The 13,917-nt window shown below is 45.7% G+C and overlaps 1 protein-coding gene across 1 annotated transcript in view; it reads left to right on the forward strand.

Annotated features, from left to right (window-relative positions):
- LOC139281546 (voltage-dependent calcium channel subunit alpha-2/delta-4-like) overlaps positions 1-13,917 on the forward strand; it is a 745,953-nt gene that overhangs the window by 220,451 nt on the left and 511,585 nt on the right. Inside the window, exons 18-19 of the mRNA XM_070901711.1 lie at positions 3,683-3,761; positions 9,522-9,655. Of these exons, the coding sequence (XP_070757812.1) occupies positions 3,683-3,761; positions 9,522-9,655 (213 nt within the window). The remainder of the gene's footprint in view (positions 1-3,682; positions 3,762-9,521; positions 9,656-13,917) is intronic.

Consider the following 13,917-nt stretch of genomic DNA (forward strand, 5'->3'; position numbering starts at 1 on the left):
ATAATCCGTTGATCGTGGAGGCTGGTGAGGTGAAAGGTGAGGACAAGGGGGACCCTGTTGTGGTTCTGAGAGGGAAGGAAAGGGGTGAGAGCAGAGGTGCAGGAAATAGAACGGACACAGTCGAGAGCCATGTTAACCACGGCGAAGGGAATCCTCGGTTGAAGAAAAAGGAAGACATGTCAGAGGCATTAGTGTGAAAGGTGGTGTCGTCAGAGCAGATGCGATGGAGACGGAGAAACTGGGAGAATGGAATGGAATCCTTACAGGATACGGGGTGGGAGGAAGCGTTGTCCAGTAGCTGTGAGAGTCAGTGGGCCTATAGTAGATACTGGTCGAAAGCCTATCCCCAGAAATGGAGACAGAGAAGTCGAGGAAGGGAAGTGAAGAGTCAGAGATGGATCATGGGAAGGGTGGAAATTGGATGCAAAGTGAATGAAATTTTCTAGTTCAGGGCGAAAGCAGGAAACGGCACTGATACAGTCATCAATGTACCAGAAAAAGAGGCGAGGGAGGGGACCCAAGTAGGATGGAACAAAGAATGTTCCACATATCCCATGAAAAGGCAGGCATAGCTAGGACCCATACGGGTTCCCATAGTAACTCCTTTAATTTGGAGAAAGTGAGTGGAGTTAAAGAAGAAGTTGTTCAATGTGAAAACAAGTTCAGCCAGGTGGAGGAGGGTGGTGGTGGATGGGGATTGGTTGAGCCTCTGCTCGAGAAAGAAGTGGAGCGCCTTCAGGCCATGCTGATGGGGGATGGAAGTGTAGAGGGATTGGATGTCCATGGAGAAAGGAGACAGTTGGGGCTGGGAAACTGGAAACTGTGACGCAGAGCATTGGAGAAGTCACAGATGTAGGTGGGTAGAGAGTGGGCAATGGGAGAAAAAATAGAGTTGAGGTAGGAAAAAATAAGTTCTGTGGGGCAAGAACAGACTGAAATGATGGGTCTACTGGGGAGACCTGTTTATGGATCTTGGGAAGGAGGTAGAAGTGGGCTGTGTGGGTTTGGGGCACTATGAGGTTGGTGGCTGTGGAGGGAAGATCTCCAGAGGAGATGAGGTCAGTGACGGCCTGGAAAATGATGGCTTGATGTTCAGCAGTGTGGTCATGGTCCGGGGGGGGGAGGGGGGGTTGGGTAGGAGGAGGTGTCACCCCGAAAGTGGCATTGGGCGGATCTTCAGGAAGCATGTCTGCGGGAATGGGCGGCAGTCGGCGGCAGCGGGCAGTGAGGTGCTGAAAATTGGCCCCATGGTAAATTGACCTCAAAATTGTGTTTAATATCCTTTTAACAAGGTCATAATTACTTAAATTGTCTCCCACGCCGCTGCGTGTCGGGTGTGTTCAGCATTGACAGACCCAACACCTGGTAAAATAGTGTGGAGGCGGGTTGACAGCGGGGTACCCACCCGCTGTCAATCATTTCAAATTTGCCTCCGATCTCGTCCTCTGAGTGACGGCAAAATTTGTTTCTCTCACCACAGATGCTGCCTGAACTGCTGAGTATTTCCAGCATTTTCTGTCTTCTCAGAGATCTTCCTTTACCATCCGAGACCTTGCACGTGTCCAGCAGCACTCCCAGCACACTTAAAAAGCTTTTAGCATGCATTGCACCATGTCACTACTTCAATAACATTTTTAAAAATCCAGTCCAAAAGCTTAAATGCAAACTTACCTGAAAGATGTATATGTCCCTTTAAGAAGTGCTGACAGCATTTGTCAGTCTGCTGAAAGCTCATATTTCTGAGCTAGCTTACGACCCAGTGCAAACTCAGCGCTGAGATTGAAGTTCGCAGAGCGTAAAATTAAATTGACGTTGCCCTCCGACTGATGTATTGCTCCCTTCATTTACATCTTCAGGGCCAATGCTGCTATTGTAAATGCTGAGGCCCTCACCAAAATGGCAGCTCCCGAGTCCCGCATAAGAGAAGGGTGCTAAAGTGACGGTTGCCATTTTTCGCCACGATTCCAGCGCTAACGGGTGGTGGTAAGTAGCCCAATATCTGAGTCATGGTTTCTTAGTCGATGGGAATCAGAATCATCATCAAAATCATAGGCAGTCCCTCGAAATTGAGGAAGACTTGCTTCCACTCTAAAAGTGAGTTCTCAGGTGACTGAACAGTCCAATACGGGAATTACAGTCTCTCACAGGTGGGACAGACAGTGGTTGAAAGAAGGGATGGGTGGGGAGTCTGGTTTGCAGCATGCTCCTTTTGCTATTTGTGCTTGATTTCTGCATGCTCTCGGCGACGAGAGTCGAGATGCTCAACGCCCTCCCAGATGTTCTTCCTCCAATTAGGGCGGTCTTGAGCCAGGGATTCCCAGGTGCCGGTGGGGATGTTGCATTTTATCAAGGAGGTTTTGAGGGTATCCTTGAAATGTTTCCTCTGCCCAGCTGGGACACGCAGAGGTGTAGGAGTTCCAGGTAGAGCGCTTGCTTTGGGAGTCTCATGTCGGGTATGCGGACGATGTGGCCCGCCCAACAGAGTTGGTCAATTGTGGTCAGTGCTTCGATGCTGGGGATGTTGGCCTGAGTGAGAACACTGACGTTGGTGCGTCTATCCTCCCAGTGGATTTGCAGGATCTTGCAAAGGCAGCGTTGGTGGTATTTCTCCCGCACTTTGAGGAGTCTATTGTATATGGTCCACTGCCGCCACTGGCCCGGAATTCGCCACTTTGAATTTAAAAAGTGTTGGTTGCGATAACGGGATGTTTACTTGGGGTGTTCACAGGGCGCAACGCTCAGCTCATCAGCGCCATGCTGATGGTGTCAGTGTGATGCGGACGTGCCGCGTCATGCAAACGCATCACAACGTCCTCCCCTTTTAAAGGGGAGGGCCGCTGTGAACTCTGCAGCCTCTTTAGTGGCATCCACTGGGTTATCAGGGAGGGTATCAGCCGAGCCAATGGTCAGGCACCCAAGAGGTGGTGCCGGTCTGCATGTTGACGACCTGGGCACACCAGTGGCCGTCATTGTCGACTGATTGAAAAGTCGGCCAACAGAAAAAAGATGGCGGCCGCTGCACTACCACCTTCCCTTTAAGGGTGGCCGGGGCGGCTCAGCGACCACAGCTTCTTACCCTGAGAAGCTATCGGTGGCATTGTTCCACACCGACCTCGCGTCCTGCAGGGCAGTTTCCCCCAAGGTGCGCAAAGGGGTCGGCGCGGCGTGATAATGAGTCGGCCCGCACGTTGATGACATCATCGGCGTGCGTACGGTCCGCTAACTGCGGGACGCGTGGAAACCACTTTTTGCCAGCAGAGCTGTTGGGGCAATTACAAGGGTGGGGACGCTCTAGCCGGTGCGCCCGAACGAAACCCCTTTAGCACAGCACCGCAAAAAGGCCTTTCTGAGAGGGGCAATTTTGGCCCCATGTTTGTGAGGTGTGTTGGTGTACCTACACCTTGAACTCAGGATCAATGGAAGGCCAGCTAAGCCATCAGGAATAGGTGGCAACAGAAGTATGGATCTAACCCTAATGGAAACGAAACAGTAGAACGTAAGAGGATTAGCAGAACAAGCTGGACTGACTAAATGATGGACTGGGAATTAATTTCTTTCTTTTTTTAAATGTTTAAACCTGGAAAGACATGGTCAACACGGTATTCAAACCTCTTGTCTTTTTCATTAAAGCATCTTTGCAATGAATTATCCTACAATCACTATGCTTAACTATCATTGACAGGTGCGTGTATTTACATATCTGATTGGCCGGGAGGTAACGTTTGCAGAATATGTTAAATGGATAGCGTGTAACAATAAAGGTAAGAAACCTGGCTGTAAGCAGCTACTTTAGCAAAGTCAGTCTTAGATGGACATTGGAATTTATAACATTTTTGTACAGAATCAGTGAAAATAGGACTCAAATTTCTATAGATGTTTTGCTGGGTTTTTCCACGTCAGTGCTCTTAGCACAGTCAAGAACTAAAATTGGAAACTTATGTTCCATAGCCCCTGATTTTTTGTTTATTCATTTTAATGGGCAGAAAATCGTGGACTGAGGGTGAACAATTTCCTGATGTATGCTCCCAGCTTATGCCCCACTAAACTATTTCATTTGATCCTCTTCAGCCTTGTAAGTCTACACAAATGAATATATCCATTAAAATGTATCTTTTTTTCCAGTTGAAAATGTACAGGTATTATAAGGAAGTTGTATAATCGCAACAGTGGGAAATAATTGTAAATATTTCTGCTCAGTAATGGGAAATACACCACATGATAGGATGCTTAGCCATACAGACGGAGGGCTGCTGATTCCATCCCAAATATGTGCTGCATTAGCTACCTAGTTCAATTAACTCTGCAGAAAGAATTAAAACTGGGATCTTCTTTGTCTGTATGTCCCTATGTTGCAAAATGAAATGTAATTTATATAATAGGGTAGTACAATTGATCAGCTTCTTTGAGCAGAATGGTGAGATGCAGATTTGCATCCCCTATTCTCCATCCCGTCCCCTAGTCTACATCCCAGAGTACTTAAGGAAGTGGCCCTAGAAATAGTGGATGCATTGGTGATAATTTTCCAACAATCTATCGACTCTGGATCAGTTCCTATGGACTGGAGGGTTGCTAATGCAACACAACTTTTTAAAAAAGGAGGGAGAGAGAAAACGGGGAATTATAGACCAGTTAGCCTGACATCAGTAGAGGGGAAAATGTTGGAATCAATCATTAAGGATGAAATAGCAGCATATTTGGAAAGCAGTGATAGGATTGTTCTAATTCAGCATGGATTTATGAAGGTGAAATCATGCTTGACAAATCTTCTAGAATTTTTTGAGGATGTAACTAGTAGAGTAGACAGGGGAGAACCAGTGGATGTGGTGTATTTGGACTTTCAAAAGGTTTTTGACAAGGTCCCACACAAGAGATTGATGTGCAAAATCAAAGCACATGGTATTGGGGATAATGTACTGACGTGGATAGAGAACTGGTTGGCAGACAGGAAGCAGAGAGTTGGGATTAACGGGTCCTTTTCAGAATGGCAGGCAGTGACTAGTGGAGTGCCGCAGGGCTCAATGCTGGGACCCCAGCTCTTTACAGTATATATTAATGATTTGGATGATGGAATTGAGTGTAATATCTCCAAGTTTGCAGATGACACTAAACTGGGTGGCGGTGTGAGCTGTGAGGAGGACGCTAAGAGGCTGCAGGGTGATTTGGACAGGTTTGGCGAGTGGTCAAATACATGGCAGATGCAATATAATGTGGATAAATGTGAGGTTATTCACTTTGGGGGCAAAAACACGAAGGCAGAATATTATCTGAATGGCGGCAGATTAGGAAAAGGGGAGGTGCAGCAAGACCTGGGTGTCATGATTCATCAGTCATTGAAGGTTGGCTTGCAGGTACAGCAGGCGGTGAAGAAGGCAAATGGTATGTTGGCCTTCATAGCAAGGGGATTTGAGTATAGGAGCAGGGAAGTCTTACTGCAGTTGTACAGGGCCGTGGTGAGGCCCCACCTGGAATACTGTGTTCATTTTTGATCTCCTAATGTGAGGAAGGACATTCTTGCTATTGAGGGAGTGCAGCGAAGGTTCACCAGACTGATTCCTGGGATGGCAGGACTGACATATGAGGAGAGACTGGATCGACCAGGCCTGTATTCACTGGAGTTTAGAAGGATGAGAGGGGATCTCATAGAAACATAAAATTCTGACGGGACTGGACAGGTTAGATGCGGGAAGAATGTTCCCGATGTTGGGGAAGTCCAGAACCAGGGGACATAGTCTTAGGATAAGGGGTAAGCCATTTAGGACTGAGATGAGGAGGAACTTCTTCACTCAGAGAGTTGTTAACCTATGGAATTCCCTACCGCAGAGAGTTGTTGATGCCGGTTCATTGGATATATTCAAGACGGAGTTAGATATGGCCCTTGCGGCTAAAGGGACCAAGGGGTATGGAGAAAAAGCAGGAACGGGGTACTGAGGGAATGATCAGCCATGATCTTATTGAATGGTGGTGCAGGCTCGAAGGGCCGGATGGCCTACTCCTGCACCTATTTTCTATGTTTCTATGTTTCTATATTTTCATGTGGTGAATAATTTATATCAATTGTGCTGTTGAGGTGGGTAAAAAACTAGAGGCAAAGCACTTTCTTGTAGATAGGGAAAGAAAATCAGTGGGTTCGTTGATGTTGTTTCCCCTTGGCGACATCATCCGAAAACATAGCATCAGTTTCCACATGTACACTGATGACTCCCAGCTCTACCTCACTACCACTTCTCTTGACCCCTCCACAGTCTCTAAATTGTCAGACTGCTTGTCCGACATCCAGTTATGGATGAGCAGAAATTTTCTTCAATTGAATATTGGGAAGGCTGAAGCCATTGTTTTCAGTCCCCTTCACAAAGTTCGTTCCCTAGCCACTGATTCCATCCCTCTTCCCAACTTCTGTCTGAGGCTGAACCAGACTGTTCGCAACCTTGGTGTCATATTTGACCCTGAAATGAGCTTTTGACCACATATCCACAGCATAACTTAGACCGCCTATTTCCACCTCTGTAACATCGCCATCTCTGCCCTTGCCTCAGCTCATCCACTGCTGAAGCCCTCATCCATGCCTTTGTTACTTCTAGACTTGACTATTCCAACACATTCCTGGCTGGCCTCCCACATTCTACCCTATGTAAACTAGAGGTAATCCAAAACTTGGCTGCCCATGTCCTAACTTGCACCAAGTCCCGGTCATCCATCACTCCTGTGCTCGCTGACCTCCATTGGCTTCCGGTTAAGCAACACCTCAATTTCAAAATTCTCATCCTTATTTACAAATCCCTTCATGGCCTCGCCCTTCCCTATCCCTGTAATCTCGACAACCCTACAACACCCCGAGATGTCTGCGCTCCTCTAATTCTGCCCTCTTGAGCATCCCTGATTATAATCGCTTAACAATTGGTGGCCGTGCCTTCTGTTGCCTAGGCCCCAAGCTCTGGAACTCCCTGCCTAAACCTCTCTACCTCTCGTTCCTCCTTCAAGACTCTCCTTAAAACCTACCTCTTTGAACAAGCTTTTGGTGACCTGCCCAGAGTTCTACTTATGCGGCTCAGTATAAAATTGTTTTATCTCATAATACTCCTGTGAAGCGCCTTGGGATGTTTCAATAGGTTAAAGGCGCTATATAAATACAAGTTGTTGTTGTTTTATATATGTGATATTTTAATTTTCTGCAGCAGCCATCTTTGTGATCTCTGAATAGGAGTGAGAATTACAGTTGAATTACTTGTTTTGTGCTGTGGAGCTGTGCCCACCTGGAACAGGATCTAAATTTTCCATCCACATTTCACTTCAAATTTTTATAGCTGATGGACAAACTCATATTCTTAAGATGAAAAGATACTGTGCCAGCCAATGCAGTCACTTACATTTGGAATTTCTTCGCTTTTTTTTGTGGGATGGGGGCATAATGACAGCAAAGAGCATGTAGTGGACTTTGGGGCAGGATCCATTATCACAGAGTCTTACCCAGTTTTGCCCCTGAAAATGTTTTGTTGAAGTAGAAGCGCTTGCCCCTTTTTCAGCAGATGTAAGCATATTGTGCTGTAATAGTAGTTTCGTCATGCATCCAATTTCCTGGCAATACTACTGCCATGTAATTGTTCCGAAGGAATGCTCTTATATGCGAGGTAAACACCAGGACTGTCAACTTCGGTGAGGGTGTAAAATGGGCATCATTGTCTTTTCCTTTCCCGAAAGCAAAATCAAGCGGGGTTTATAATGGGCAGTCAATCCGATATCACATCTTTTAGATTCCCGTCAAAGTTGAAAGTTCCACCCATACTGTGTTGCCAGCAAAAGTGCTTTATATAAAGGAACTTAAACTGTGGTCAACTTTGGCCGATATCTCAACAGTCTGTGGTTGTTTTGATTTTTGTGGGAGAAATTAGTGAGGTGTTCTTAAAAACTGATTTCGTTTTAGAATACCTGGTGACTTCCAATTATTGGTTGAACCTTCCAATACAGTAAACAAGTAGTAAGCATGGGTTCCTTATTTATACTCTGTTCATGGAAAAGGAGGAAGCCTGCCAAAGGCACATCTGGCAATATAGGATAAAGCTGTATCCAACCCACCAATATCCCCTTGCACCCATTTATAGGCTGCAGAGCAAATATGAAGGAACGAGCAAGGAGTTGTGCCACAAGAATGAACTTGTATTTATATATCACCATTCACAATCTCAGGACATCCCTAAGTGCTTTACAGCCAATGAATTACTTTTGAAATGTAGTCACTGTTGTAGTGCAGGAAAGGAAGCTCCAGATGACATGGAATCAAAGAATTAATAGCACAGAAGGACGCCATTCAACTCCTCGCATCTGTGCCAACTGTCTGAATGAGTCATCCACATAATTTCATTCCTCTATCCTTTTCCTCTACCCTTTTCCTCTTTTAATATTCAAATATTTGTCACTTCCATTCCTTTTACTGGTAGGATATGCAACTCTCTGATAAAAAATATTCTCCTAAACTCTCCCTACATTTTTTTTGACAATAATGTTGCAATTATACTTCCTAATCACTGACTCACCAACCAGTACAAATGGTTTTTCCAGATTTATTTTATCAAAACCCGTCTTAATTTTAAACATCTCTAGCCGTTCTCTTAACGATTTTGTTCTAAGGAGAAGAGCCCCATTTTCTCTAGTTTCTCCTCAAAACTAAAGCCTCTCATCCCTTAGATCATCTTCTTGAATCTCTTCTTCACTGTCTCCATGGCCATGACATCTTTCTTAAACTAAGATTCCCAAAACCAGGCACAATATTCTAACTGCAGCCTAACCAATGATTTGTATAGGTTTAGCATGATCTCTATGCTTTTATACTCTATACCTCTATTTATAAAAACTGGATGGCATATACATTTTCTTTTTAACACCTTTATCAAGATGCTAGAGCCCTGTGGGCAATTCACCCCCACTTCTACCCAGGGCCCGTTTGGAATTTTGATCTCTATGATTCTAACTCGGATCACTGGGATATTCTGCTGCTGCTGCTCTTTGTTAAACTTCAGGAAAAAAGAAAGGTCAACATGCTGGCAATGTAGGGCTGCTGCCACTTTAAGTTGTTGCAGACTTTTTACCTGGCAGTAATGGCTTTCCTTCTCCTTCTGAGCTAACTCCATTCCTTAATTTCAAATTAAATCTAAATAATTAAGATCAATAAATGCAATAATATGGTGAAAACTTACCTGCAAGTTTGATGTGAATTTGGTTGAATAGAGAAATCTATGGTATTTGGAGGATTCTCTTATCTTTGTTTTATTTTTAAAACAAGAAATCTAATTGAAGATAGCTTTGACTCTTTGGTTTCAACCTGCTTTTATGCTGAATACTGTCATTGAAAAGTATTCACAAACTTTGCAGTGCAGATATTCAGGCGCTACACTGAAAAGTTAGAAGATGACAAGTCACAGTAAGCATTGACTTCAGCAGCCAACATCTATCACTGCTTTTGTTTTGTCCATTTTAGCTCCTAGAGCCTTTATAAAATGACCTGACAATCATCTGTTACTCAATTGTAGGATATTATACTCACATCTCAACCCTGGCTGATGTTCAGGAGAATGTCATGGAATACCTTCATGTTCTCAGCCGTCCAATGGTCATTAATCATGATCACGACATTATATGGACAGAAGCATACATGGACAATGCTGTAAGTTTCCTAGTCAACTATAGCTGTGGAATTGCTCTTGTATAATCAAATGTATGTAAACTTTTGCGAATGTAACTCTTAACATGTACTTCTCTGTAGAAGCTTAAGAGATTTTAGTTTATTCCTCTCACAGCTTTATGATGATCTGCTGTTCTGTAATAATGGACCACATCTGTCACGAGATCACAAATTGTACTTGTAATTGTGATAAATGTTGTCTAAGGTGGAATCTAACTTCATATAGGGATTCAGAGCAATTCTTAGTATATGTTAGCTACCTATAGGTGACAGTTTCATGGACTGTCCTTTATACTGCAATAGGAAACTCAGGGATAGGCAGTTTAATCTGAAGGATAAGATCAGAGACAGAGTCATTGAATCATTCTGCTATTTTCAGCCATCAGTACTTTACTAGTACCCTTACTTGCCTGTAGTACATTCATCCTGATTCAACCAATCACCAGCCCTTATCTTGTACTGTATAATTGTCCTGCTCTCCACAGCCAACTGTGTTGTACAATCATCCTGGTAAAGAAAGAACTTCCATTCACATAGCACCTTATCACATACTCAGCAAATCCCAAAGTGCTTCACAACCAATGAATTGCTTTTTAAGTGCAATTATATCAGCAGATATGGTAGCCAATATACACACAGGAACACCCCACACATTGCAAATGAGATGAATCATGTGTTAATCTATTTTTGTTGTTGGTTGTGGGAGGAAGATCCCACACATAGCATATGAGATGAATCATGTGTGAACCTATTTTTGTTGTTGGTTAGAACATAAAAACATAAGAAATAGGAGCAGGAGTAGGCCATTTGGCCCCTTGAGCCTGCTCCACCATTTAATAAGATCATGGCTGATCTGATCTTGTGCTCAGCTCCACTTCCCTGTCCATTCCCTATAACCCTTCACTCCCATATCGTTCAAAAATCTGTCTATCTCCACCTTAAATATATTCAATGACCCAGCCTCCACAGCTCTCTGGGGCAGAGAATTCCACAAATTTACGACCCTCTGAGAGAAGAAATTCCTCCTCATCTCTGTTCTAAATGGGCGACCCCTTCTTCTGAAACCATATCCCCTATTTCTAGATTCCTCACGATGAGTCTCCCCCAGGTTGTGGGAGGAATGTTCACCAGGTACTATCACTTGTCTACACTACACAGTTTTCATGCTTACCTCAGTTGCCTCTATTGTACAGTCATCCTAATACTCTCAGCTGCCTGTGTATACAATCAGTCTGATATCTTTAACTTGTATTAGTATAATCATCTTTCTAATATTAGCTGCGTTTACTAAAACATCAGATTTCACCACCTGCTACACTTAGCTGGAAGTATTGTACAATCAAATCTTCTATCCTCAGCTGCCTATTCTGTATAGTCACCCTGCTGCCCAGCAGTGAGGTTGAAAAAAAGGAGATATGTGCTTAGGGAAACCAAAGAAATGGATGGATTAATATTAGGAAAAGTAGCAAGAAAGGTTAGAAAGCCTGAAAAGTTATTCAGCAGATCAGAGCAATTAAAAAATACCAAACATTATCCAATAAATGAGTAGGAAACAACACCATAGACCAGAGAAGATAACTGGGACAAAAATACAGACTAAAGCATGGAGATTGTAGTCATAGTGAACTCTGCAAAGGAAGATTGGGTCGCCATCTCCATCATAAAGGCAATGCCTACGGAATGATGAGTTGATTCCCTGCAGCCATAGCAATGCAAATTGTGGAATGATTAGAAAAGCCATTTAATGAGACTGGAAGAGACCCAGTGGTTGTAGTTCATTTAGGGGTAACCAATATGGGAATAAATACTATGAGCCTTAAGTAGGAAGAACGAGGAGAGGCAATATAAACTAAAGGATATAATTCTAAAGGGGGCGCATGAACAGAGAGATCTGGGGGTATATGTGCACAAATCATTGAAGGTGGCAGGGCAGGTTGAGAAAGCGGTTAAAAAAGTATACGGGATCCTGGGCTTCATAAATAGATTCATGGGGGCCGATTTTCAGCACCTCACCACCAGCTGCCGCCGACTGCTGCCCACTCCCGCCGACATTCCTCCTTAAGATCCGCCCAGTGCCACTTTCGGGGTGGCCTGGAGTGGGCGGGAGGGAAGAGCCACCAGGAACCGCCTGCTGACATCAGTGGATGGCTGATTGGCGCAACTGATCTCCCGCCTGCCAAGCTCCTAGATTCCTGTGGGCGGGAGTCGGCGGCAGAACGGCGGTGGGGGGAACCACTGGCTGGAGGCTGGTCTGTCCCCGACAGTGAATAATGAAGAACCTGAAAAAAAGGTAAATGAACATTTTAATACTTTTTTTCAACAGCGACTTACCTAGATGGGGTCCTCTGAAGGTCTTCGAATACTTTTTTTATTTTTTGCTGTTTTTTTTTCTCAGGTGTTCGACCCTCCTTGGGCCCGACTCCATCCTCGGCGGCACTTGGGCGGCAAGCGTCTCTGCTGCCGAGAATGCGACCTTCCGCCGCTGCCATCCAGATTGGCTGCGTACGTCTTCCAATTGCTGCCCGCTGACTTTTGAGGGACCTTCTTCCTGAATATCCTGCCCAAAGTACCGTCCGGTACCTCGGCGGCCATCGGCGGCATTTTGGGTGGCACTTGGGCGGGCGGAGGCCTTGCTGAAAATCGACCCCATATACAAAAGCAAGGTTCAGCCTCAATTGGAGTATTGTGTCCACTTCTGGGCACCACACTTTAGAAAGGATGTGAAGGCCTAGAGAGGGTGCAGAAAAGATTTACAATAATGGTTCCAGAGATGAGGGACTTCAATTATTTGGATAGACTGGAGAAGCTGGGGTTGTTCTCCTTTGAGCAGATAAGGTTGAGAGGAGATTTGATAGAGATGTTCAAAATCATGAGGGGTCTAAACAGAGTAGATAGAGAGAAGCTGTTCCCATTAGCGGAAGGGTCGACAACCAGAGCACATAGATTTAAGGTGATTGGTAGAAAAACCTACGGCGACATGAGGAAAAACTGTTTTACACAGCGAGTGGTTATGATCTGGAATTCACTGCCTGGAAGGGTGGTGGAGGCAGATTCAATTGTGGCTTTCAAAAGCGAATTGGATAAGTACCTGAAGGAAAACATTTTGCAGGGCTACGGGGAAAGGGCGGGGGAGTGGGACTAGCTGAAGTGTTCATGCAGAGAACTGGCACGGCTGCGACAGGATGAAAGACCTCCTTCTGTGCTGTAACTATTCCATGATTCTAAGGGGATGAAATTGTCTCTTTCAAAAAGGCTTGTTAGCGCCTCCGGGATGCAAACCCCTTTTCACACGGGGGCAGGCGGCGGAAGCGCCTCCCCCCCATCATTGTGGGGGAAATAATTGCTTCGTGGGCCGAAGCTGCCGTACAGGGGCCACCGGGGTGCTGCTTTAAGGGGAGAGCCTTTGCAGCGCAGCTGCCATGTTTTTCTGTTGGCCGACTTTTCAGTCGGCCAGACAATGGCGGCTGTTGGTTCGTCTGGTCGCCATTATGCAGCCTGGTAACCTCTCTTGTGTGCCGGGCCACTGGCCCGGCCGAAAAAAACCCTGGTGGTCCAGTGGTGGCCACCAAAGCCAATGCAATGTTCACAGCGGCCTTCCCCTTTAAAAGAAGCAGAGGGCCATTGTGGCACATCAGCACTACACGGAGTGGCTGCGTAGCGCCGACGCCATTAAGCGCCGCGCTGACGTCTTCAGCGCGGCGATGAGAATCATGCCCCTCTACCGCCCTGCGAGCACCTCGGAACGCCTCCGACAGCACTCCGCCTCTTTTCCTGGGCACTATGGCCAAATTCAGCGAGAGGCACGGTACTTCCGACCCGGGCGCAAAAAGCCCGGGTTCGGAGGTTACCGTCCCGCAACACTGGTGCATGGCAATTTCACCTCCGAGTGTCGTGTATGTTAGGATCACCTCAAAATGTAAATATAAAGTGCCCAAATTTCCCCAACCCCTTTTTCCGGCGCAATAACCTGAGATGCGCCAACTTTGTGCGCTCAAAACAGCACCAAAAAATTACGATTCTAGCCGCTCTGCTGTGTGTCTCTGGTCCTGGCGTGGCGTAATTAGTGCATTGGGAGGCAGAGCTATAGCCCTGCGCCGAAAACGGTGCCGGCAGCTGTCCACATGCGTGGTGGAGTCTGCGCATATGCGCAGTAGCTCCTCGCCCTCCCAGCGCGTCCTGCAGGCCGTGAGCGGGACCCGATGCTCGCCGCCCCTATCCCTGGCCGAAAGGACAACCCGATGTTC

The sequence above is a fragment of the Pristiophorus japonicus genome, chromosome 15 (genome assembly GCF_044704955.1).
Source record: "Pristiophorus japonicus isolate sPriJap1 chromosome 15, sPriJap1.hap1, whole genome shotgun sequence".
NCBI lineage: Eukaryota > Metazoa > Chordata > Chondrichthyes > Pristiophoridae > Pristiophorus > Pristiophorus japonicus.